This window comes from Phodopus roborovskii, unplaced genomic scaffold (genome assembly GCF_943737965.1).
Source record: "Phodopus roborovskii unplaced genomic scaffold, PHOROB, whole genome shotgun sequence".
Lineage (NCBI taxonomy): Eukaryota > Metazoa > Chordata > Mammalia > Rodentia > Cricetidae > Phodopus > Phodopus roborovskii.
In genome coordinates this window covers 23,689,246-23,712,837 of record NW_026126434.1, presented here as the reverse complement: position 1 = coordinate 23,712,837, position 23,592 = coordinate 23,689,246, and the positions used below count along the sequence as shown (strand labels likewise).

General features: G+C 53.3%; 1 protein-coding gene across 2 annotated transcripts; it reads left to right on the top strand.

Moving 5' to 3' along the window:
- The first annotated feature begins 500 nt into the window (after positions 1-500).
- Positions 501-23,194, top strand: Pfkl (phosphofructokinase, liver type). Of its 2 annotated transcripts, XM_051187013.1 has the most exons (22): positions 501-666; positions 4,972-5,045; positions 8,513-8,590; positions 9,012-9,201; positions 9,742-9,907; positions 10,399-10,443; positions 10,641-10,749; positions 12,870-12,965; positions 14,182-14,274; positions 15,512-15,637; positions 16,434-16,498; positions 17,183-17,246; positions 18,003-18,149; positions 18,449-18,519; positions 19,109-19,196; positions 19,749-19,901; positions 20,822-20,986; positions 21,219-21,280; positions 21,403-21,514; positions 22,133-22,232; positions 22,315-22,420; positions 22,750-23,194. In XM_051187013.1, exons 1-22 carry the CDS (start codon positions 582-584, stop codon positions 22,895-22,897), a joined length of 2,343 nt encoding a protein of 780 aa, XP_051042970.1. In that variant the 5' UTR covers positions 501-581; the 3' UTR covers positions 22,898-23,194. The 2 variants fall into 2 exon arrangements, with proteins under 2 accessions (XP_051042970.1, XP_051042971.1); XM_051187014.1 differs by lacking the exon at positions 4,972-5,045 and having other exon boundaries at positions 517-666.
- The last annotated feature ends 398 nt before the right edge of the window (positions 23,195-23,592 follow it).

Sequence of the window (23,592 nt, the reverse complement as noted above, 5' to 3'; positions counted from 1 at the left end):
TTTCTTTTCTTTCCAATTCGAAGATGACTGTGGCAAGGTGCTGTGAAGGAATGTTCACCTGAGCCACACCTTGCACCCAGGGCAGGCCCAGGATCCTGGCCAAGTGGGATTTAAAATGCCTGTGAGACTTGGCCACCAGTTTTTTTTTGTTTGTTTGTTTTTTTAAACAGCATCTGAATAGTTGTAAAACCAGCTTTCTGTACCGTGAACTCCACATGCTCAGAAACTTCTGTCAGGCACAGGCAGTGGATTCCCTTGGTGGGGACGTGGATCCTCGTCTCTGGGTGCCCGGGGAGTCCGAATGTGCACCTGGGGATCCCTGGTTCGGAAACTGCTACACAGGTATTTGTGGACTGGAGTGTGCTCCGCCCTTCTCGGCGCTTCACTCTCCGGCAGCCACCAGAGAGGTGACCAGGTCCCTGAGCCTGTCAGTCAAGCCTTGCACTGGGGGAGGAGCCAGGGCGGGGCGGGGCGGGACGAACTGGGCTCACTGGCGGCGGCACAGGGCGGGGACAGGCGACAGCAGCTCGGAACTCTTAGCGGCGGGAGAGGAGCTCTGGCTCCGGTTCTCCGCTGCCACCATGGCCACCGTGGACCTGGAGAAATTGCGGATGTCGGGGGCTGGCAAGGCCATTGGAGTGCTGACCAGCGGTGGCGATGCCCAAGGTAATGGGATGCGAAGGCATGTTTATGGATGGATTTCGGGTTTCTGCCTGTCCTCGGGCCCCTTTGGCTCATTCACCGTCCCTCGCCCCGAGACTCGGGGATACGAGGCCAGCCAGCCTCCTTCTAGGGCACAGCGGATCCAGGTCCCTGTCTCCAGACTCCGCCCCCAGGTCACCAGCGTACGTGCTGCAGGCCACGGGCCTTGGCACGCCCCGCCCTCACGCTGCCTAAATCCGCCCGGCTTGGAGGTGTGTCCGCGCAGCACGCAGACCTAGGGTCCCCCGCCTGCTCCTTTCTGAGCTACACGTGTCAGGACCTCTCGGAGATGGCCCTGGCCGGATCCCACAGCTCAGGAATTTGAAGGGACCAGGGACCCTGTACCCTCCCCATGCGGTCTCTGACTCCCATTCTTGTCTGTCTGCACTGGGGTTGGATGAGGGTAGGGCAGGCTTGTCCTCATACCTTCGCCTGCGCTGCTTCCTGTCCCTTGACTGGAGGCCTTGACAGAGGGAGTTGGGGGTGGGGGATTTTGGGAGTTATTTCTTAGCGAAATCCTGTTCTCACCCTGTAACGGGGCAAGTACCACATGGTTATTTGCTCAGGGTCTGCACAGTCTCTGCCTGATTTGGTAAGGCTAGAGAAAAGCCTGGCTTGGGAGGAACTGCTTCCTCTCAGCCCCTTTCTTGGTGGCCTGGTTCCGTGTTGATTGCCGAAATCCATAGTCTCTGGCTCTAGTTGGGCACGGTTGAAGAGCAATACCATCTAGTGGACCCTGGCCGAAGGGGGGCGCTGAGGAAAACATGTGGGGCTTCGCGGGCCTTAGCTTTGAGTCCTGAAACTGGGCTTAGTCATTTCCTTCCAAAGAGTTCAGGAAATATGGATCTCAGTACAGGCTCCTAGCTGTCCAGCCCTTACCTAAAAGAGGGGTGGGGATATGGAAGAGGATGGACACATCTTACAAGCATGGTTGCAAGCCCAGGAAGGCAGAAAAAGTCATACTGACTCTTCGGCGCGTTGGAAATCTCAGATCCCTGTTGAGTCTCCAGGGGCGTGGCCAAGGCTGCCAGTCAGTGTACCCTCTTTCAAGGCTGTGCGATTGATTTTTGTATCCTAGAGTATAGCTCATGGCTGGCACTGAGATTGGGCCAGGGACCTGAAGAAGAATCCTCCATGGTAGGGGCCACAAGAGAGGTCCTGACTGGGCCCCCCTCGCCCATTAGATAGGCACTTTAGCAAGTCTGGCAGTCCTGAATCAGATAAGCAGGGCTCCTGGCTCTGGCAGGCATAGGCTATCCACCTCAGGCTCCTGTCTGACCAAGGGAGGCTCCAGTGTCTGAGGTTTGCTAATATTGAATGGTCTCTGGGGGTTTGGAGTTCCTGCTGCCTTCTTTGTTCTGTGGCAGATGCCAGGCCAGGACCACCAGGGTGACAGACATGTAGTTTTGGAGGCTCGTGGAGGGACTAGGGGCAGGAGGCCCTTCCTGGTCAGGTGAAGGTAGGCAGAACCTGTACACATTTTCACTTGGGCCCCAGGACAAGTTCTCCGCTGGCTTTCCTACATTCCTCTCTGGATAGGACTAGTGTCAGTGGGCAAGGGGTGGCAGCTGGCATCACAGCAGATTGGCGCCATCTGTTGCCTAAATTCTGGAAGCTGCCTGTGGGTGTGTTCCCCAGGCTTGTCAGCTGCTGGGTTCCTTGTGCCTGCCATGTGCCCTCAGTGCCCTCCTGAGCCCTCAGTGGCATTGGCTGACAACAGCTGGAGAATGGACACCTAGAGGTATGTTCACACAGAACTCCGTCTGCATGCATTGAACATTTGAACGCTAGCTCTCCTCACTGGTGGAGGCAACCTAGGCCCAGACCCGGAGTCCTGGCTTAGTGAGAGATGACCAGCTCCTTTGGCCTGACCTAGGCACTGCCTCTGGCCTTTGAAAAGGTTTCTTTTTTTCCTCTTATCCAGGCAGGAAGACCTATCCTTTTCAGGCCTAAGTCTCTCCCTTCCTGTTAGCCAAGAGTCATGGTAGGGTGCAGAGGAGGGCTGTTTGGTTCACCTACGTCTGTTTGACCAGAGTAATTTATTTAAAAGTTACCATAGGCAGAACAAAACAAAACCTATCATCCAAACAATAGCATCAACAAACTAGCCTGGCTGGGACGCCAGCATCAGTCACATCCTAGCCTAGGCACTTTAGTTCTCTGGCCATCTCTTCCAGCTCCTTCTCTGTACCTAAACAACTCAGACATTCTGCCTTTCCCTGTGCTAAGTGTAGACACTGGTTTCCTGTTTGTGTTTTGAGCTGTCTGGGATTGTACACTGGCCTGTCAGCTGATGAGTTATACTCTGGTAGGCCCTGGATCGTCTCTTGGTGCCTGTACAATACCTTGTTTCCCCAGAGGTTGTCTGTGAGGTTCATTTTTGCAGTAAATGCATAACCAGGCTATGGCTCTGCATAGGGCACTATGAACACCAGCTGACAGATAATTGCCTGCCCTCTGCTGATGGCTCTTTGGTGGGGCCTGGTCTTTGCCCAGTTTATTTTGAAAAGGAAAAGCAAATTAAAGGGCAATAGAAAGGGCTTTTTGGCTGGGTGTGGTGCCTCAGGTCTGTAATCCCAGTAATTGGAAGGTTGTGGCAGGAGGATTGCTGTGAGTTCTGTACTAGCCTGTACTAGACAATGAATTGTGGGGGACAGTGGAACACAGAGGGGGGGCCCAGACCTCTGTCACAGTCTAGCATATAGAGCAGGAAGGTGATATGGGCACCCAAGATGCCACCTCTGGCCATACCCTGATGCCTGGGTCTCAGTGCATAACAGAGTCATTGAGTGCACCAAACTTAAGGGGTCTCTCTGTCCTCCAACCCCATTCCCAGGCCCTCAGCACAGTGATTGGCACTCTACAGAGTGGTTCGACAATAATAGGAACTGGCTGGGCTGTGGTGGTCCACGACTTTAATCCCAGCACTTGGAAGGCAGAGGCAGTGGATCTCTGAGTTCCAGGACAGCCAGGGCTACACAGAGAAATCTTATCTCAAAAACAGAACAAACAAAACAACAAAAAACTAGGAGCCTTTTGTCAAAGCAGCTTCCTTGTGCTCAGGGGTGTCTGCTTCCCCAGGTCCTATTGCAAGGGCCCTGTTCCATCAAGAAGCAGTCTCTGTGGATGCTTGGTCTGGCACCTGTATTGTTTCTAGTGCTCAGTGTAGGTTGTATTTTGCAGTGTCTTAAAGTAATGGACAAGGAAGGGGTACACTGCATCTGTTACGATAGCATAGCCCTGTGCTGACACGCCCCCTCCCCAACCTGGCTGCCTGATGAGATAGCTTGTCAGCTGAGCCTGGCTTTCACAGGAGCCTGTGGCCTCTCCCTGGAGCTAGGGGTGACCAGGGGTTAGACTCTGGGTCCCTGGTCTTTGACCTCTTCAAACTCTATCCAAACTGTTGGGACTCCTAACCCACCTACCAGGGCCCGGGACCCCTCTTGTGGCCTGTCAGCATGGGCTAAGGAGAAGTAGGAGGCATGGTGGTGGCTGCTGCAGACTTGACTAACCTCCCTCTTGTTCCCACTCAGGTGAGAGCAGGGGGAGCCAGCAGCTCATGCCCAGCCTCTGATGTGGGCACCTCAGACTTTCTAGGCCTTGGTGCTCAGCTGTGCTGGTGTGTGGGATGTTCCCAGCTCCCTCCCACTTCAGTCTCAGCAAGAATACTTCCATCTGCTTCGGGGATGGGAGGCATTTGCTCCTGGACCAATGTGCTTTCCCGCTGTGGGTCCTGGGAAAGTGTGAGGCAGCGCAGAGGCAGCATTTCCAGTGTGGGGTTGGAGGATGGGGGATGGGGAGGCAACTTCAGCTAGATACATCCAGTGAACTTTTGTGAGGCCCGGGATGTTTATGGCCACAGGGGCAGCAGTATGGTCTTCAGTGCCCATTTCACCTTCCTTCCCATAGACTATGGTAGTCTGTGACAGAGGTCTGGGCCCCATTCTCTGTGTTCCACTTTCCCCATATTTCATGCCTGGGCCCCATGGTTAGCACCTGATTCTGTGGGCCTGCAAGAAGGGGGCTCTGCTGATCAAGTTCAGGGCCTTCCTATTGGTCAGGCCAGCAGAGGCCAGAGACTAGGAACGGAAGGAAGCCAGGCCTACTCAAGAGCAGATGCCAATATCCTCCACCTCTTTCTAAGTGTTCCAGGGAGTAGTTTATTGCCAGACTCTAATTTCCTGGCTCTGGGCCCACTGGGATGGGGGTGCTATGGGAGTGTCCAGTTGTCCCTGCCTGGACTGATGGCGATTCCTGATTCCCTTACAGGTATGAATGCTGCTGTCAGGGCTGTGACTCGTATGGGCATATATGTGGGGGCCAAAGTCTTCCTCATCTACGAGGTAAGGCCACATGTGGTGGGGGTGTGGTGGGGGTGTGGTGGGGGTGTGGTGGGGGTGTGGTGGGGGTGTGGTGGGGGTGTGGTGGGGGTAACCTATGCAGAGGTAACCTGTGTGCTCCTATAGGGGACACATTTTTCTGTGGCACAGGACAGGGTGTTCCGTTCTGGTCACCTTGGAAGTTTTCAAGTGTCTGGGCCTGAACTAACGGGATGTATGTGGTCTGAGAGATGGGGTTTGTGTCTGTAGAATGGGGTTGGTGCCCACTGACACTTGTACCACAGCCACCACTGGCCATTGTTCAGTCCTGGCAGCCTAGGTTATGGAAGGAAGATCTCTAGGAGAGCAGCCAGGACAAGACCAATGGGGGAGGAGTGACCAGGCCCTACCAACTCCTGCCCTGCTTTGTCTCTTGCACAATCCACCTCCCTGGTCTCTATCAGCTAGAGGCTTAGGGACATAGGACCTGCACCCCCTGGGCCACACTGTCCTGGTTTGTTCTGTCATTGTGGCCTATAGGAGGCAAGGTGGGGGTGAGGGGCCCCCTGGTGTTGCTTTAGGTGGACACGGTAGTCTGTCAGGCATTTTCTCTTTTCCTCTCTCCACTCACTCCCTGGGTGTCTTGCCTTCTTTCTCCCACAGGCTTCCAAATTCCCTTGTGTTATCTTGTGGCTATATTGTTTTTACTTTTGGTATGCACTGTATCCAACCCCAGCTCTGCCTCTTCATAGGACCTCTGCCCTTCCCTCTTACTGCTGGGTGTGTCCTTGTCCCTTTGTCCTGGCCCCAAGTTATGGCAGGGCCATACTCAGACTTCTACTCTGCAGATGTGGGGGAGAGAGAGATAGTGGGGGCCCCCTACTATAGAAGATACTGCTCCCTCTGAGTGTAGGCTTCCGGCTTGGATGAAGGGGGGACCCTGCCAGAGATCTGAGGCACAGGAGCCTGGCAGATGTGGCTGCTGACTTGAGGATATGGGGGCTCCAAATGGGAAGAGCTGGGTCCAGGCCATATGTAAGGCCCTTTCCTCAGATCCTAGCATCTTCTGTGAAATGGGAGTACAGAGGGCTAGGTGCAGGTGGTGTGTGCCTTTAATACCAGCACTTGGCCAGGTGGTGGTGAATGCCTTTAATTGGGAGGTAGAGGCAGGTGGATCTCAGTGAGTTCAAGGCCAACCTGGTCTACAAAGTGAGTTCCAGAACAGCCAGAACTGTTACAAAGAGAAACCCTGTTTTGAAAAACAAACAAACAAACAAACAAACAAAAAAAAAGTCCCAGCAATCCAGCTGCAGAGACGGGAGGATATCTGAGTTAAGAGACCAACTTGATCTACGTAGCCAAATTAGTAAGTGCATAGATATAAAAGGGAATATGAATTCTCCCTTGTGTCCTTAGAGATCTTTTTGTTTTTTTTGAGGTAGGGTTTCTCTGTGTACCTTCAGAACCTATCCTGTAACTTGTCCTGTAGACCAGGCTGGCCTTGAACTCATATCTGCCTGCCTCAACCTCCCAGGCTCTGGGATTCAAGGTGTGCACCACCATCACCTGACTGCGGTTTTACAGTTTTATAGAACAAAGAAAGTCATAAATCAAGGCAAGCTTAAAATACGTTGGTGGGTACCTCAGAAAAGCAGTTATAGTGTGTTGGGGAAGCTTTTTTATGGGGCTCAAGTGCTATCTGATACAGTGCTAGCTTTGGGTCAGTGGAAGCGAGTGGTCTGCTAAGCTAATAGATTCCTAAGGTTTTTATCTGCTAGACACAGGATGTTAGTTCTGATACTGGACGAGTAAGGCCACATAGGGCGATTAGCCTCTGGACCGGCAGCAGCCTAACCTCCCCAAATCCCTGAAGCTCTAACTAGTTTCTGCAGCTACAGCTGCTTCTCAGGGATTCTTGTTGACACTTAGAAGGTGATTTTGTTTTATGGATGATGTCTGAAGTCTTCTGACTTGCATATTAATTGTCCTAGTTTTCCTTTTATGGTTAGAGGTCTTTAGTGCCCAGAGGAGATACAGTTGGCCTGGCTTGGACTATGAAAAAGCTACTTACTCCTGAGACTGGGGTGCTTCATCCACCTATGGCTCCTGAGAACATTCTTGTTAGATTCCAGGGTGAAGGCAGGGCTACTCTTGTGGCTGCTGTGGCCTGAGCTGACCCTCCACTGTGGGGCCACCTTTTGGGGCCTTACCACTTATCTGAGGAGAGCAACACAGAGCCAAGCATGTGACATGCCCACTGGTGCTGGAAGGCCAGGGTGTCCCCTGAGGAGTTTGGAGTTGCACGGTAGAAGCTGTCTATCTTGTCTTACTTTCTTAGTTAAGCTAAGTTGAGGTGATACCATGACCATGGCAACTCTTATAAAGGAAAACATTTAATTGGGGCAGCAGCTTATGGTTTCAGAGGTTCAGTCCATTATCATCATGATGGGCAACATGGCAGCGTGCAGGCAGACATGCTGGAGGATTATCTGAGAATCCTTCATCTTGCAGGAAACAGGAAGTTGACTGACAGTCCACACTGAGGGAAGCTTGAGCAAAAGAGACCTCAAAGCCTGCCCCCACAGTGACACACTTCCTCTAACCAAACCATACCTCTTTATAATACCACTCCCTTTGGAGGCCGTTTTCTTTCAAACCATCACACTTACCCATGTCCATTGGGTATAAAACCCACAGACAGATAGCACTGTGTGGTAGAGGCACTTGGCACTTTGCTGTGTGATGAGCAACAGCAGAGGTCAGTGAAGAAGCCGAGTTGCATCCCCATGAGGGTCCGGTACATAACCTCCAGGATGATAGTTGCTGTCTAGTACTATGTGGTGCACTGCCCTGTACTTCCACTGCTATGCTCTGGGGTGAAGAATTGGCTACAAACACCTGGAGACACATGGGACATTGGCTTCTGCTGTTGCCCACATATTCATGGGACTTGTGAATTCTCCTTTGGGTATGGTCCTTCCCACCCAAAATACATGCCTGTTCCCATGGGGAGATGTAAGTAGTGTATGTCCCTGGCAGCTTGACTTCTGCCTTTGAAACTAGGCGTTACACATGTCCACAGGTAGGTAAGGGTGTCACACTATGTTGTCAAAAAGCAGGAAGCACTTGTAGTTCCCCCAGACCACAGCCAGGCTATTTCCACCACTCACACTGGGCAGATCTCTTGTGAAGGACATCAGACTTCCCTAGGAGCTTCTGTATCTTGGCCTTGTCTCTCTGATTTGGGTGCAATGGCAGCTTGGAGACAGTCCTCAGCTGTCTGCTTGCACCACAAACACGCATTGCGTGTTTTCCTCTGTAATAAAGGGACTCCTGGGCATGTAGAACATGCTTGGAGTCCTGCATAGGCTGTGCTGGACCTGCGATTGGCGGGCTTGCTGTTGGGCCCCTTGAGCCAGCTCACTGCTGGTGAGTACAGTGCTGCTGGCTGTGGTGGGGCTGGTAACTCATCTGCCCTTCTTTGCTTTCAGGGCTACGAGGGCCTTGTGGAAGGAGGTGAGAACATCAAGCCAGCCAACTGGCTCAGTGTTTCCAACATCATCCAACTGGTGAGGCTTGAAGTCAGGTGGTTCCTTCCCACCCATGCAGTGTGTGAGCATGTGTGGGTGTTTTACACATACTCAGAGACACAGAGATCTCATGAGTGCATAGACACATAGACATGTCTAAATGACAGACAGAAAGGCATACACACACCAAGAGGCAGTAGTCTAGACCAGGGAGGCTGTGGTGGAGACAGGGATGGCGAGTGTTCTGCCTAGTGGGTGGTGTGTGTGTGTGTGTGTGTGCTTTCTAGTTATAAGGCTTGTGGAAACTCCCCAAGCCCAAGGCTTTGCACTCAACAGAAAGGGCAGAGAGTCGGAGCCACACAAGGTTCTAGAGACTTCCCTCTCTAATTCTGTGGATGCCTCTGATGCCTCCAGGGACCTTCTGCCATCCCACCTAAAGGCCCCTTCCTCTTGTACACAGGGCGGCACCATTATTGGCAGTGCCCGCTGCAAGGCCTTCACTACGAGAGAAGGACGCCTGGCAGCAGCCTACAATCTACTCCAACATGGCATCACCAACCTGTGTGTCATTGGTGGGGACGGCAGCCTCACGGGTGCCAACATCTTCCGTAACGAGTGGGGCAGCCTTCTGGAGGAACTGGTGAAGGAAGGTGGGTCTGTGCAGAGCTGGCCTCACCTGGCTCTGGAGGTGGCTGGAAGTTGGCTCCTCCTGGATAGCTTCTGATGTGGGATGGTCTGCTGGTGGTGAAGGTCAGCATGAGCCCAAGGCTCCTGGCCTTGAGGAGTTTTCCAGGTCATGGGTGGTGCCTGAGTTCCAGCATAGCATGCCCCAGCCTTTCATGGCCTTGCTTGTAACTGATTTCTGAGAGAGTCTGATGCGGGACACAGACTCAGTTTGCAGAGGCATAGCTGTGGTTTGGGTGATGTTTGACTCGAAGGCCCAAGGTTGCTGCTTGGAAGGTGACATTTCAGCCACTCTGTGCCTCCTGTGGGAAACCTGGAGCACGGTACCCTAAGGTCCCCTGGCTGCTCCCAGTTAGGTGATCAGGCATTTGAGAGGGGCTGAGCTAGGCCTGGGCCCCTGTTGGGCTATCCCTTCTTATAGATGGTGGATGAGGAAAAAACAGGTGTGGTGTCTGAAGCCGCTGGCCAGGTGGTGGCCTTCACCAAGCCTTGGGTCTCTGGCACAGGTAAGATCTCAGAGAGCACGGCCCAGAACCATGCACACCTTAGCATTGCTGGGCTGGTGGGCTCCATCGATAATGATTTCTGCGGCACCGACATGACCATCGGCACAGACTCCGCTCTGCATCGCATTATGGAGGTCATCGACGCCATCACCACCACTGCCCAGAGGTAAATGGTGGCTGTCTTGGGGGGGGGGGTCTCTGCCCCCTCGTGGTAGTGAAGTTGGCCTCGTGGGGACTGCCACAACAGGGGCAGTGGTGCTGGTAGCCAGTGGGCTCTATAGCTGATTCTACAACTGTTGGCTTCTAGGCCAGTGCCTTCCACTGAAAGAGATGCTTGGGGATAGCTCCCACCCTTCCAGGTGTTGGGGGACCTTGGCAGTGCACCCTAGCTTTCAGAGGCTACTACACTCCAGGGTGGTGGTGCATCTGAAGGGGGTTCTTGGGCTCCAACCAGGGATCACCAGGTTTGGATCAGTACCAGGCTCTCAAGATGGTTAGGAACTGTCTTGAATACTGATGGGTGTTTTCTAGCCCATGGGCACAGGGAGATGGGCACTGTCTTTAGTCAGCACCCCTATCCTCTTGGAATATTCTGGTGGGTTAAGATGTATGACCTACAAGCCCTGGCGTTGATATCTCCACATTTCATCTCCACAGCCACCAGAGGACCTTTGTGCTGGAGGTGATGGGACGTCACTGCGGGTGAGGAGGGCTGTCTTAGGCATCAGGGAGAGCTGGGGCACCTCAGGGCTGCTGGGGACAGCGGGGTAGGGACACGTAGTGTCTGGCATGCGCCAGTTGATCATTTAATGTTATATGAGTATAAGGGAGCCCTGCTGGGCAGCAGGAAGAGAGACAGGGAGGAGGTCCTGACAGGTTTGGCCCCTCTGCCCCTCCAGGTACCTGGCACTGGTGTCTGCACTGGCCTCAGGGGCTGATTGGCTGTTTATCCCAGAAGCACCCCCTGAGGATGGCTGGGAGAACTTCATGTGTGAGAGGCTGGGCGAGGTGAGTGGCCAACAGGGATTTGTACTTAAGCCACTTGAGGATCTAAGAGGCAGGTGTCCCCAGGACCCTGTCCATTCACTAACTGGTTCAGCAGCACCTGCTGGCACCCTCTGATCTGGGAGGGTCACAGTGCTGATAATTGGATGCTCATGCCTGTGTGAGGGTCATGGATGTACTTGTCATAGCACTGATGGCTAGATGTGCCTGTGGGAGGGCTACATTGCTGATTTTTGCATGTGCCAATGTGAGGTCCATTGCTGGACACACTTGTGGTCCTACCCACTGTGGGCAGAGCCAGTAGACAAAGGTATTCAGCCACTGTCTGGATTCATCTCCAGGGGACATGGCAATTTTTTTTCTTGGAGTGCTGGCACTAGATATCATTCTCTGAGAGGTGGCCTCATAAGCCAGGGCCCAGAGCAATGACTCTGTAAGAAAGGTAACCCTGTAAAAGCCCAAAGAGTAGGTGAAGGGCCTGGGTGTTTGTCTACCAAGTCTGTGCTTCCTTGAGGGTGGTGGGGTCTAATCCAGGAATTAAGTGTCTAGAAGTGTCTGTGAGTGGTATCTGCTAGGCCCTAACTGGGGGCCCTGGAAGCAAGAGAAAGGGGGTGTCTGGTAGGAGAGACCCCTCTAAGAGAGTTGGGGAAGATGGCTGATCCCTTGGTTTGGAGCAGGCTATTTGGTACATGGCTCTTGATGAAGCTAAGATGACTGTGGCATAAGCAGGTATACTCTGCCTTGCAGAGACCCCATTCAGACAGGGTGGGGCCCACTTACCTGTCTGCCCAGTAACATATGTGTGGGTGTACAGTCATATATATATTATATATATATATATATATATATATATATATATATATATATAGTTTCTATATCCTGAGAAGCCTGTGTTTTGAAGGAGAGGCAGATCTGTGTGACCAGTCCAAGGCAGAGTCAGAGGTTCCTATCCTCAGGGAAGGTAGGGCCTCCTTGTGTCTGTGCATCCTATCCAGGTAGCAGAGCTTCCTGGGGGCCATGATCTGTCTGTAGAACCTTCTCAGTGAAGTGAGAGGCAGGTTGGAGGTGGAACAAAGTGGGCAAGGTCTAGATGGCCCTGGGTAGAGGCTGTAGTGCCAGGTGGGGCCCAAGCACCTGGGGTCTGCATGCCTGGCTCTCATCTGCCTGTGTAAGGTGATGGCCTTCTGTGAGCCTCAGTTGTTTCCCGAAGATGCAAGTGTTTCTTCCCTAGTCCATTGCTTCAGCTCAAGGAAGCCGGTGGAGCCTGACTATTACACTCTACCCGCAACCTTGGCCTGGAGGTCTGGTTCCCTGTCAACATCGCCCCCTCCATGCAATTCTAATGCCCTCTACTCTACCCAGGCCTCTCTCAGCTCCTTCCAGCTTCCTGAGGCAGGAGGAGCATGAATTCAATGCTAGCCTGGGTTCCAAACAAATTTTCAGCCATCCTTGGGCATGTCATGACACTGTCTCATAAGCTGCTTTCACCCTGTTCTTACTGAGACTCTGGGTGTCAATGCAGCCTTGTAGGCTTGTGCATGAATCCCATGAAGGTCTGTCTGTTGGATCACTGAAGGGAGGAGCTGGAGTGAGAGTGCTCGCTGTGATAATTAGGCTAGGTGTGACAGTGACACACCTAGAGAGAGCTGTTGTTGAGCCTTTGGGTCCCCTGTGCTAGCCTGTCCTCCCCATTAGTTCCTGTGTAGAGAGTGTATTAGAACCCCTGGCTGTTGGTTAGTGTTGGAAGTTTTCCCCCATTGAAGGATGCAGAAACAGCCTGAGATAGGATCTAAGGCTCCCTGATTCGCTGCTTGCAGGAATGGCTATTTCTGATCTGCCCCCTGCAGACAGACACCCTACCCAGTATTCACGCATCCCCTGTCTCCACTACCTAGCCTATTGCTTGCTGTCCCCCATGAGCACAGTGTGGTCCTGGTTGGCTGGCCTTGGCTCTACCATGCACTCCGGATCTGTTTTCCTCTTTCAGAGGTGGGGAAAGGTACTGTCTTTGCTCAAGTGGGTGGTAGACACAGTGTCCTAGTCCCCAGTGAGGCTTGCTGTCCCTAATGGCCACATGCAATGAGTGGTCCATGGCTGGAGAGTGAGCCCAGTGTCTCTGATAGACGCGGAGCCGTGGATCGCGACTAAACATCATTATCATCGCAGAGGGTGCCATTGATCGGCATGGGAAGCCCATTTCATCCAACTACGTGAAGGATGTGAGTACAACAGCCCCCCAGGGCAGGATAGGCCCTCTCCAGGCCCCTGGCTCTAGCCATGTCTCTTGCAGGTAGCTCCTGCTGGTCCTGGGTTTGCCCCTCCGTGTGCTGAAGCTGGCACTGAGAGATGCTTCCTCATTCTAACGTTGTTGGTTGTGGGGTAGCCGGCTGGGGGCTCCAGAAGCTGAGGACTCAGGTCTGGTCCAAGGCACTGTCCCTCCATATTGTGATCCCCAACCCTTTGGGTCCTGACTTCATTCTGTCTGTCTCTGGCTGGGTCCCTCAGCACTCCAGTGTTAGGTCTTAGTTCTGTGAGCTCTCCTAGTGATGGAGTTACCCACCCTCCACTCTAGACTCAGCACCCAACAGTATGGATTTGCCAGATGTGTTGCACACCTGGATTCCCATGAGCCAGAAGGAATGTGAGTTCTGTGCCAGCCTGGCAGCCGTACAAATTCTAGGCCAGCCGTGGCTTCATAATAAATTTTATCTCAAAACAAAACTAAATAAAACTAACTTCTGGGATTGAAGAGCCTTCCTCTAGGCTCTTGTGGCGGCAGGCATCCCTTGGAGAAACACAGCCCCTACTTGGTGCTCCTACCTTTGTCCCCACCTCTGCCGGTGATTGTGTCCCCTAGCACAGACCTATTTGTGCTAGGACTCTAACTTATTTGCTGTTCTCTCTGTACCTAAGCCCCCAGAACCACAGGGGTCCAATGGATGTTGAGCAGAGAGTACATTTAGTGTTGAATAGCCGGGGCTGCAGAACATGAAACATAACCAGTCCTGTATGCACGGACATGCCTCCCTATGTGTGCACATATGGACCCTCCACACACATTCACATGACCACATGATCTTCACATAGTATTTACACTCACGTGGACATTACACTCAGGTACTGTAGCATGTTTCTAGCTAGGGACCCTCAGGACTGTTTATAAACCTAAGGCTACATGGGTAGACCATGGAGACTGGGCCCATAGATAGCTGGGCAAAATACTGCATGAGCCAACAGACCCTCTGTTCTTTTGGTGGGGGGCTTTTTGAGGCAGGGTTTCTTTGTGTAGCTCTGGCTATCCTGGAATTCACTGCTCACCGGGTAGACCAGGCTAGCCTCGAACTCAAGAGATCTGCCTGCCTCTAATTCCTGAATGTGAGAATTAAGGTGTGCACCACCACCTTCTGTCTAATCCTCTGCTCTTTTGACACATAGCTGGTGGTCCAGAGGCTGGGCTTTGACACGAGAGTGACTGTGCTGGGCCATGTGCAGCGAGGAGGAACGCCATCAGCCTTTGACCGAGTCCTGGTATGTTTACAAGCTTCTTCAGGGACATTGTGTGTGTGTGTGTGTGTGTGTGTGTGTGTGTGTGTGTGTGTGTGTGTGTGTGTGTGTGGGCGCGCGCGCGCCAAGGTACTGGGCTGGCTGTCTTTCAGCTTCAGATTCCTTCTGAGACCATGCTACAGAATAGACATCATGTCAGAGTCAAACAGGTTCTTGGCCATGAAGGCCCATGTATGTCAAAGATTGTACATGTGAGGGCTGGTACTCTATGAAAAGCTGTGGCAGAGGTCTCCTGACTGACAGGACTATGTAGTTATGAGACCAGATGGTGCTGGCTTGGCCCCTGTGTACACCACATCTACTTTGCTAAGCTCCAGTGTATTATCTTCCTTGATCTAATCGAAGAACTGGCCACAGACCCACGGAGAGGGGCCTCACTGGCTCATCCGAGCTTTCCTGGCTCATCCAGGCCTCTCCTACACCTTGAGCCTATAAAGAGGCCAGAGGAGTCCGAGACTTGGGTACACAGCCGATACCACCCTGCCAAGATCAACAGTGTCCTGAGATCCCCATGCCCAGCCAATGCCCTGGATGCTTGTGGGTGTGCAAGCTGCCCAGGCAGAGGCAAAGGACAAAGGGACAGCTCACTACAGTTTGACTGGTACCAGAGTGCCAGCCTTTTCATGTCAGTTCTGAGCCCAAATGTCTACTGGGTGATTGATGCCAGAGGCTACCTGCCTGAGGAGCAGATCTTCTATGAGTCCTTCATTTTTGTCTGTCTGTCTGTCTTCTCTGCTGAACCAGAATCTGCAGCTCTGGTTTGTCCCCTGTAGCACAGTTCTTGGCATTTTAGGTGTTCCAGCCTGTCAGCCATGTTTATTACTTCTGTGTATGAGGAGGGTGTGACATGTGAGGCTCCACGTAAAGAATACTGTGGAAGAGCCCTGGAACCTTGGCTGTAGCCCTTCCCTGCCACTTTCAGTCCAAGAGACCTTGAGCATGCCCTCTCACCAGGCCCACTAGCCTGGCTGTGGGGACTCTGATGGGAAATGGGACCTGACTGGCCCTTGTGACTATTGATCACGCCTAGGCACCATGATCTGAGAGCCTGTATCAGTGTGGGGGAGCCTTAGAAAGCTGGGATGTGTGCATCTGCAGAGGGGCTGTGTTGGTTTGCAGAGCGGGTGGATGGCGGAATGCATGTGTGTCCAGTGGGCTGGGCTGTACCAGCCTGAGCCATGCTGTCCCCTCTTGTGTGCAGAGCAGCAAGATGGGCATGGAGGCTGTGATGGCATTGCTGGAGGCCACACCCGACACACCAGCCTGTGTGGTCAGCCTCTCCGGGAACCAGTCTGTGCGGCTGCCTCTCATGGAGTGTGTGCAAGTGGTGAGTGTCACTGTCCTTTCAGGGCCTCCCTCTAAGTCCTCCGCTTCTGTGTATATTATAGGATGGGGACAAGGTTTATAGTAGGGGAGGAAGGGGTTTCTGGACTTCAGAAAGCCCAGAGAAGGTGGCCAGAGTGAGGTTTGGAGGTAGACAAGTGTAGTCAGGGAGCAGGGAGAGCGAGATCTCAGCTTCCCGGGGAAAGTGACATTAGGTAGGTGGCTAGTTAATTTGGGATTAGGATGGGAGGGAAAAGGAGGGAGCACTGGGTACAGCTCTGGCAGGTGTGGGGAGGGGGGTCATTAGAGTAGCCAGAGCAAGGATGCTAAGATGGAGTACAGGTGAGTGCAAAAGGGCTGTGAGGCCAAGCAAGGAGATGCTGGCTTTGGCTCAGGTGTAGTGGTGGTGGTGGGGTGGCTCTGTCTGGGGTAGATAGGGTACACTAGGAATGCTGGATGCAGGAGGGAAGATTGGTCCTGACCCTCTTAGGAAATCTATGCTGCCCAGCCCTACTTCAAGCCATGCTGGGTATTGGTTGTGTGTTTGGGAGGTGGGGGTGTGGGGATCCTCACATTCCCAAGGCTCTGGCCAGGCTCTGAGGGGTTTGAGTGAGGCACAGTGAAGCAGGTGAAGCAAAGGACTGGTTTGTCCCTAGTAGGGGAGGACTCATGTCTTGGGCCTCCTGAAAACTAGGCTTAGGACACGGAGGAGTGGGCTGAGTCCCTTCATGAGCCCAGCAGGCTGCATCTGTGTGTGCAGTCCAGCCTCCTTGGCAACCTGGCTCCCTTTTCTCTTTAAGACAAAAGAAGTGCAGAAGGCCATGGATGAGAAGAGGTTCGATGAGGCCATCCAGCTCCGTGGCAGGTAAGGGTAGCTATCCTTTAGGGCAGTGGGGAGGCAGGGGTGAGCATGGACCTGCATTTGCTGACAGTGCTCTGGACCCCACTCCCCTCGGCATGCTGAACTAGTACCCACTGTCACAGGAGCTGAGGGAAGGTGGTCCCTGAGATGACAGTGCCAACTGTGAGGTGTGGCTGCTGTGCCAGGGAGGGACCTGCAGGGGATGTGTGTGGGGTAGTGGTACTGCAGGGTGAATAGAGGTCATTGCCAGCTTTGGTTGTGTCCTACTGGATGACAGGGAGAGCCAGCAGGTATGTGGATTTTATTTAGTCCTTGGTGGCATTGAGTGTCACCTCCAATAGGCACCTACCTGGCCCTGTAGGCATGACTAATATATTCTGGCTGGATGCCCAGGCCATGGGCTTTGTCACATGAGGGACACACCCTTGGGTCCTTTTGGATCTCAGGTGGCTGTTGAAGATGTGGGATGTAGCAACAAGAAAGGCAAGCTGATTGCATGGGATCTGGCTCCTTAGGATCTAAGTTCTGGCCCCATCCTGAGAATGCACTGAGTTTCAGAGTCACATGCATGCTCGTGCCCTGCTCTGACGGTTGAGCTGCTGGCCCCATGCCTCACTGAGTTTATGGCTGTGTGTGGCTGTAGGGTTGACATGGGGTTATGAGCTTAACCATCTCCTTCCTTTCTAGGAGCTTTGAGAACAACTGGAAAATTTACAAACTCCTTGCCCACCAGAAGGTCTCTAAGGAGAAGGTAAGGAAGTGGGCAGAGCCCACTGATGTCCTGCTGCCTGCCTCGTGGGGAGCTGAGTTCCAAGTCTCTGGGGCTGGGGTGTGGCTGTCAGCAACTCTTCCTTAGGTCTTGGCCATGTACTGAGTGCTAGACTCAGCTTTGCTTGTGGCCACAGGGCCTAGTCTATCACAGGCTAGTGCTTCTCAAGGACTGTTGAATGATGTGGCTCCATGGGACTTGGGAGAAGGAGCCGGTGCATTGATCTGTTACCCCTGGGGAAGTGTATTTCTGGAGCAAGAGCAGTGAATGAAAGGGCTGGTTCCTGCTACTCCAGGGACCAGGACAGGGCCCACTCAGATATCCTGAGCTGGCACTCTGGATAGTGTAGCTCATGGATATATCACTTAGTATCAACATAGCACCAAAGCCTGTGCTCCTGCTGTTGATACAGTGTAGCTGCTGTAAGACTGGGTGGCCCCTCCCCCACCATGGCCGTACCACCTATCTATGACTGATGCCTGGAGGCTATGAGGCAGTGGTTTACCCAGCCTATGATCCTGGCTATCACATGGTGGCCACTGATCATGCCAGGCGACCTCGAGACTTTTGCAGGACTTGTACTCTTTCTTGTCTAGTATTTCCCAGAACTTTCTGGAATGAATAGGACAGATCTATTACTTCCAAGGGAGATATAACATGGTGGACAGTACTCAGGCTGGCGAGGGATACATCTGGCCCCGCGGCTTATATTTCTGTCATTTTTCTTTTTTTCTGAAGTCCAATTTCTCCCTGGCTATCCTGAATGTGGGAGCCCCTGCTGCTGGCATGAATGCAGCCGTGCGCTCAGCAGTGCGCACCGGCATCTCCGAGGGACATACAGTGTACGTTGTGCATGATGGCTTCGAAGGCCTGGCCAAGGGTCAGGTAGGTGTCATGGTGATGCAGGTGGTGGCTGGGGCTGTGGGCTCAACACTTACATCCAAAGCCCTGAAGGGCGTTGGATGGGTAAACACAACAATCCCATTTGGGGACATGAAGAAATGTGAGAGTCATGGGGAGAGGCTGGCTGGTAGTGGAAACTTGGGGACTCTGTCCTCTTAATCAGCTGAGATCCAGCTGATCTTTGAAGTGATGGCCAGCACTGAGAGTCTCTGTCCCCTGCCTGAGGAGTCACGTTGGTGAGACCTAGGGCCACCTTCCTGAAACCATGTTCCTCCTGGCAGGTGCAAGAAGTGGGCTGGCACGATGTGGCAGGCTGGCTGGGGCGTGGTGGCTCAATGCTGGGGACCAAGAGGTGAGTAGCTAGTCGCTGAATGGTGCACAGCCCAGCTGATGGGACAGATGGAGACTAGTCTTGAAGCCCAGGGCTGGCCCCTTGGGGCTACAGCCCTGGACCTTCTAGTGAGCTAGGCAGAGGATACTGCCCAGTGTCTCATGTCTGCCCAGTGGGAAGGCAGCTGGAGCGGAGGTGTCCCTTATATGAGAATTGGGCTATTTCTTCTGGCTGTGGCTGTGGTTTTTAATCTCAAGGCCTGGTGGTCTTGGGATCAAGATCCTCCACAGAGTTGGCATGGGGTGGCATGATCACTTTGTGTGATGGTGGGAAGTTGTCCTTTCCAAGTCTGGAGCTGCAAAGGCTGGAGAAAGTGTCCCTTCCTGTCACTACTTTAGTCAGAAGGGACACCCAGAGGAGGCTGCCAGGCAGAGGCTTGGCCATTGCTAGCCAATGCCCAATGAGGTTGTCGAGTAAGCACCTAGGCCTTGAGGTCACATGCTGACCCCCATATCTTTATCCCACATGGAGCCTCACTGAGGCTCTCTGGGAAAGGTCAACCCACATTTTCTGAGGTGGATGCACTCTTGTGATCTATCTCCAACCGCAGGACACTGCCCAAGCTCCACCTGGAGGCCATTGTGGATAACCTGCGCACCTATAACATTCATGCTCTGCTGGTTATTGGTGGCTTTGAGGTGAGGCTTCTCATCTTGGGTCACTGTGGGTGCTACTGTAACCTAGGGCCAGAAGTATAGTCTCAAACATGGGCCTTGGGCTGGGGCAGCCAGAGGGGTCAAAGCTGTCAAGTGTAGGGTTGGGGCCCAGGTTTTTACCTTCTGAATATCTAAGAGTACAGCTAGCCTCGTGGTAGGAAGTCAGGGACGAGAAGGGGAATAGAAGGATTAAAAAAAGGAGGTAGAGGGGAGAAGAGGAGGAATGAACCCTGGGAAATGCACTGATGCCATGCCCTGGTGCTTGGTAAGTCCTTGCTGAATGATAAACATTACATTGGGTGATTTTGAACTTAGTTCAGCTAGAACCCCTGGTCCTCATTAGGATCCAGATTTTCTGGAAGGACTAGTCTCTCTAGACAGCTTCAGGCCTCCATCCAGCTCTAGGGTGGGAGTAGATTGTGCCAACCCAGTATCAGACATAGCCATCCACAGGGCCAGGGCAAGGTGGCTCCCTAGCCCTGGAACCTTGCCTCGCCTCCCCTCACCTCCCTCCCTTCCCTTTCTGCCCTGCAGGCCTATGAGGGTGTGCTGCAGCTGGTGGAGGCACGGGGGCGCTATGAGGAACTCTGCATTGTCATGTGTGTCATTCCTGCCACCATCAGCAACAACGTGCCTGGCACTGACTTCAGCCTGGGCTCAGACACAGCCGTCAATGCTGCAATGGAGGTGAGCTGTCCTGGAGAGTGTGCAGTCAGCTCATGTGTGGGTGGCTTAGTGGGTTTCCTAGCCCTGCCCATGGGAAGACAATGATAAGTATTTCTTGGCTACTGTCTATACTCCCAGGGGCCAGGCTCCCCCAAGTGTGAGCTCCTGGGTCTGCACACCCAGTGGAGGTGGCCCAGGCTCTGTCCACTCCAGCTGTCATGGGAGCCCTTGGTACTGGGTACAATTGTTGCTGCCTTGTGATCCTGTCATGGGGCCTGTGTAGCAGTTTCCTGTGGTTCATGGGGGGCAAGAAGGATGGACACAGAGGATTGTAACTGTCCTCCTTACCCTCTTGTTTTCGAAAAAGGGGCTCTGTGGTGATACATTGTTTATGATCTAATAAAGCCACTGAAGATCAGAATGCAAAGTCACAGCCATAGAAGCTGGGCAGTGGTGGCACACACCTTTAATCCCCGACTCAGGAGATGTGTTCAAGGCCACCCAGAGAGAGCTACATGAGAGTAAACCAGTCTAAAAGAGAGACAGAGCTCACACCTTTAATCCCACCACTAGACAGAATATAAGGAGCTCAGTGCAGTCTCAGAGTGCAGTCTAGAATTCTGAGACTTGGGGGAGAGCAATGCAGTCTGGAGATGCAAGCTGAGGTTCAGTGGATCGCCTCTTTGGTCTGAGCTTTGGTAGAGGTAAGAACTCTAGTGGCTGGCTGCTTTGCTTCTCTGATCTTCAGCTTGAACCCCAATATCTGTCTCTGGGTTATATTATTTGTTTTACATCATTCTGTAACCTAGGCTAGATTAAGACTCACTATATAGCTCAGGTTGGCCTTGAACTTGCAGCAGCTCTATCTAAACCTCCTGACTATTGGGATTATAGTAGTGAGCTGCGATGCTGAGCTCTGACTGCCCCCTTGACCCCTCCAGAGTTGTGACCGCATCAAGCAGTCAGCCTCGGGGACGAAGCGTCGTGTGTTCATTGTAGAGACCATGGGGGGTTACTGCGGCTACCTAGCCACTGTGACAGGCATTGCCGTGGGTGCTGATGCTGCCTACGTCTTTGAGGACCCTTTCAACATCCATGACTTAAAGGTGAGCCTGGCCCCACCCTTGTGCTCTGCAGCCACCTGCATATCTGACCAGGCCCCTTCTGGTACACATGGAAGCCGAAGGCTCAGGGTGGGAGTCTGTGCATGAGTGGCAGCAAGTCTCCTTCTTCAAGTCGTGTGGTGTCTTAGTATCCTTGCCTCACCCTCCCACTGAGGCTGCTGGGTGCCACCTGCCCTGCCTTCCTTTCCACCTCTTAGCTCACCTCTTCTTCCAGGCCAATGTAGAGCATATGACTGAGAAGATGAAGACAGATATCCAGAGGGGCCTGGTGCTCCGGTGAGTTGCTGTGGGTGCTGGGCAGGGAGGACACCGTCCTCCTCTCCTATCCCACCCGACCTATGCCTGGCTTGGGGGGCCTGGACATGGGGCAGCCTTGATTACCTTGTGTGCCTCCATAGGAATGAGAAATGCCACGAACACTACACCACAGAGTTCCTGTACAACCTGTACTCCTCGGAAGGCCGGGGTGTGTTTGACTGCAGGACCAATGTGCTGGGCCACCTACAGCAGGTACAACTCCGAAGGAGGTTCCCCAGCCCCAGAAGTACTCACCTGCCAGGGCCCCCATCTCTACCCCATTTTCTTCTCAGGGTTCCTGGGAGGCCCCTTGAGGGAGAGGCTGTCCTTCGTGCATGACCTGAGAAGGTGCTTGCCGAGCTCTTTTTTTAATTCTCCAGTACTCTGGGGTGGTGAATGTTCCCATCTCTCCTTCATGGAGAGAAGGCTGTGGGGCTGAGACCCAAATCTGGCACTTGGGCCCCGGACTGAGTCCTCATTTTCTGGGAGGCAGCCCACGCCCCAGTCATCCTATGACTGTGTCCTCCTTGACTGTCCCCTCACCTACTAAATAAACCCTGTTGCCTCATGGTGCCTTGGGTGGGGCCATTGTCAATGGCTCCTGAGGCCCAGGGCTGCTTCTGGCTTCTGGAATGGCTTCTAGGCTGCACTTTGAGGCCCTCCAGGTTATAGGAAGAGGCTGGGATGACAAGGTCAGAAATGGCAAAAAGTGGTCATGCTCACTGCCAGGACGCAAGGATACAGTCATGGTTCATGTGCTGGCTTAGGGCCCCCTTTGTGTCCAGTCTCCTTTAGAGAGCTCCAGGAATGAGGTTTTGCCTGTATTTCCAGGGCGGTGCTCCAACCCCCTTTGACCGGAACTATGGGACCAAACTGGGGGTGAAGGCCATGCTGTGGATGTCGGAGAAGCTGCGTGATGTCTATCGCAAAGGTAAATGGGGTGAACTGGCCCGACCTGGCCCTCTGAGGGTCTCTGGGGGCCTGGCCTTGACCACCTATGTCTGTCTCCATAGGGCGGGTGTTTGCCAATGCTCCGGACTCAGCCTGTGTGATCGGCCTGCGGAAGAAGGTGGTGGCCTTCAGTCCAGTCACAGAACTCAAGAAAGATACTGATTTTGAGTAAGTTCTCTTGGGGCTGCATGGAGAAGGGAGGACTCTGGGAGGCCCAAACTGTCCCTACACAGGGCCCCTCATTTAACTTTAAAGAACAGGGTTCTTGTCTAGGTGTCCTAAGGCCAACACAGGGCAGAGTGTGAGGGTTTGTGATGAGCAGGCTGATTAGCCTGTGGCTCTTGTGCCTGACCACATCAGCAGCATTCCCCCACACCCCAGCCAGAGGATGGGGCTCCCAGATGTGCTCCATATACCAGCCAGGTCACAATAACAACTAGGGGTTTAAGGAACTGTGGGATTTGCCTTCTGTAACCACCCAGCTTTGATCTACACAGGCACCGCATGCCACGGGAACAGTGGTGGCTGAATCTGCGGCTGATGTTGAAGATGCTGGCGCACTACCGCATCAGCATGGCGGACTACGTGTCTGGGGAGCTGGAGCATGTCACACGTCGCACCTTGAGCATAGACAAAGGTTTCTGAGGCCACCCACCATCACCATTCTTCCTGCTTTCCCAGACTCTCCCGTCCAGTACCAGCCACAGATCCCAGCACTGAGGGGAACTCACATGGAACTCGGAGCCTATGGCTGGGGAATGCGGGGAGGAGGGTCTAGTGTGCTGCTCTGGGGCTTTACTCCCCAGCTACCTCCAGGACAGAGCACCTGGGGAGCCCTTACCTCCAGCCCTGACTGGGGGGCAGGCCCACATTGCCTCTCCCTCACTGGCCAGCAGGCTGCCTCACCATTTTTTTTAGAAATAAAGTCACCTTAGGACTAGAGCCTGGTTACCTGGGCAGCATGACCTGAGGAGTCCTGGGACAGGGTGGGCAGAACTCATGTGCAAGCCTTACCCACAGCTGTTCTGTAAGATCAGATGGTAGGAAACCCACCTGGGGGGCACTACTGAGCCTGGTGTGGGCCCCACACCTGCCCCTCGAATGGCTGCAATCTCAACCTGTGGGCATTGGACCCTGGGTCTGGAAGGGAGACTTTGTCACTGTCAGTATAGTGGTCCTGGCTGGTTGCTGACCCCCAGGCAATTCTCGGGACTTAAAGGCTGGCTCAGCAGAGAAGCCTGTGAAGGTTAGAGCCCTGTCTATCCCCACCTTGATCCTGTTCCAATCCACTGGTCAGGGGTTCTGTGTGAGCCACTCCTGGGTCCGTTCCCTGCAATGAC

Coding starts and splice junctions, on each gene's coding strand:
- Pfkl (XM_051187013.1), top strand. CDS start 582: ATGGCCACCGTGGACCTGGAGAAATTGCGGATGTCGGGGGCTGGCAAG. Junction 8,591..9,011: donor TTTCCAACATCATCCAACTG/GTGAGGCTTGAA, acceptor TCTTGTACACAG/GGCGGCACCATTATTGGCAG. Junction 15,638..16,433: donor TCATGGAGTGTGTGCAAGTG/GTGAGTGTCACT, acceptor TTTCTCTTTAAG/ACAAAAGAAGTGCAGAAGGC.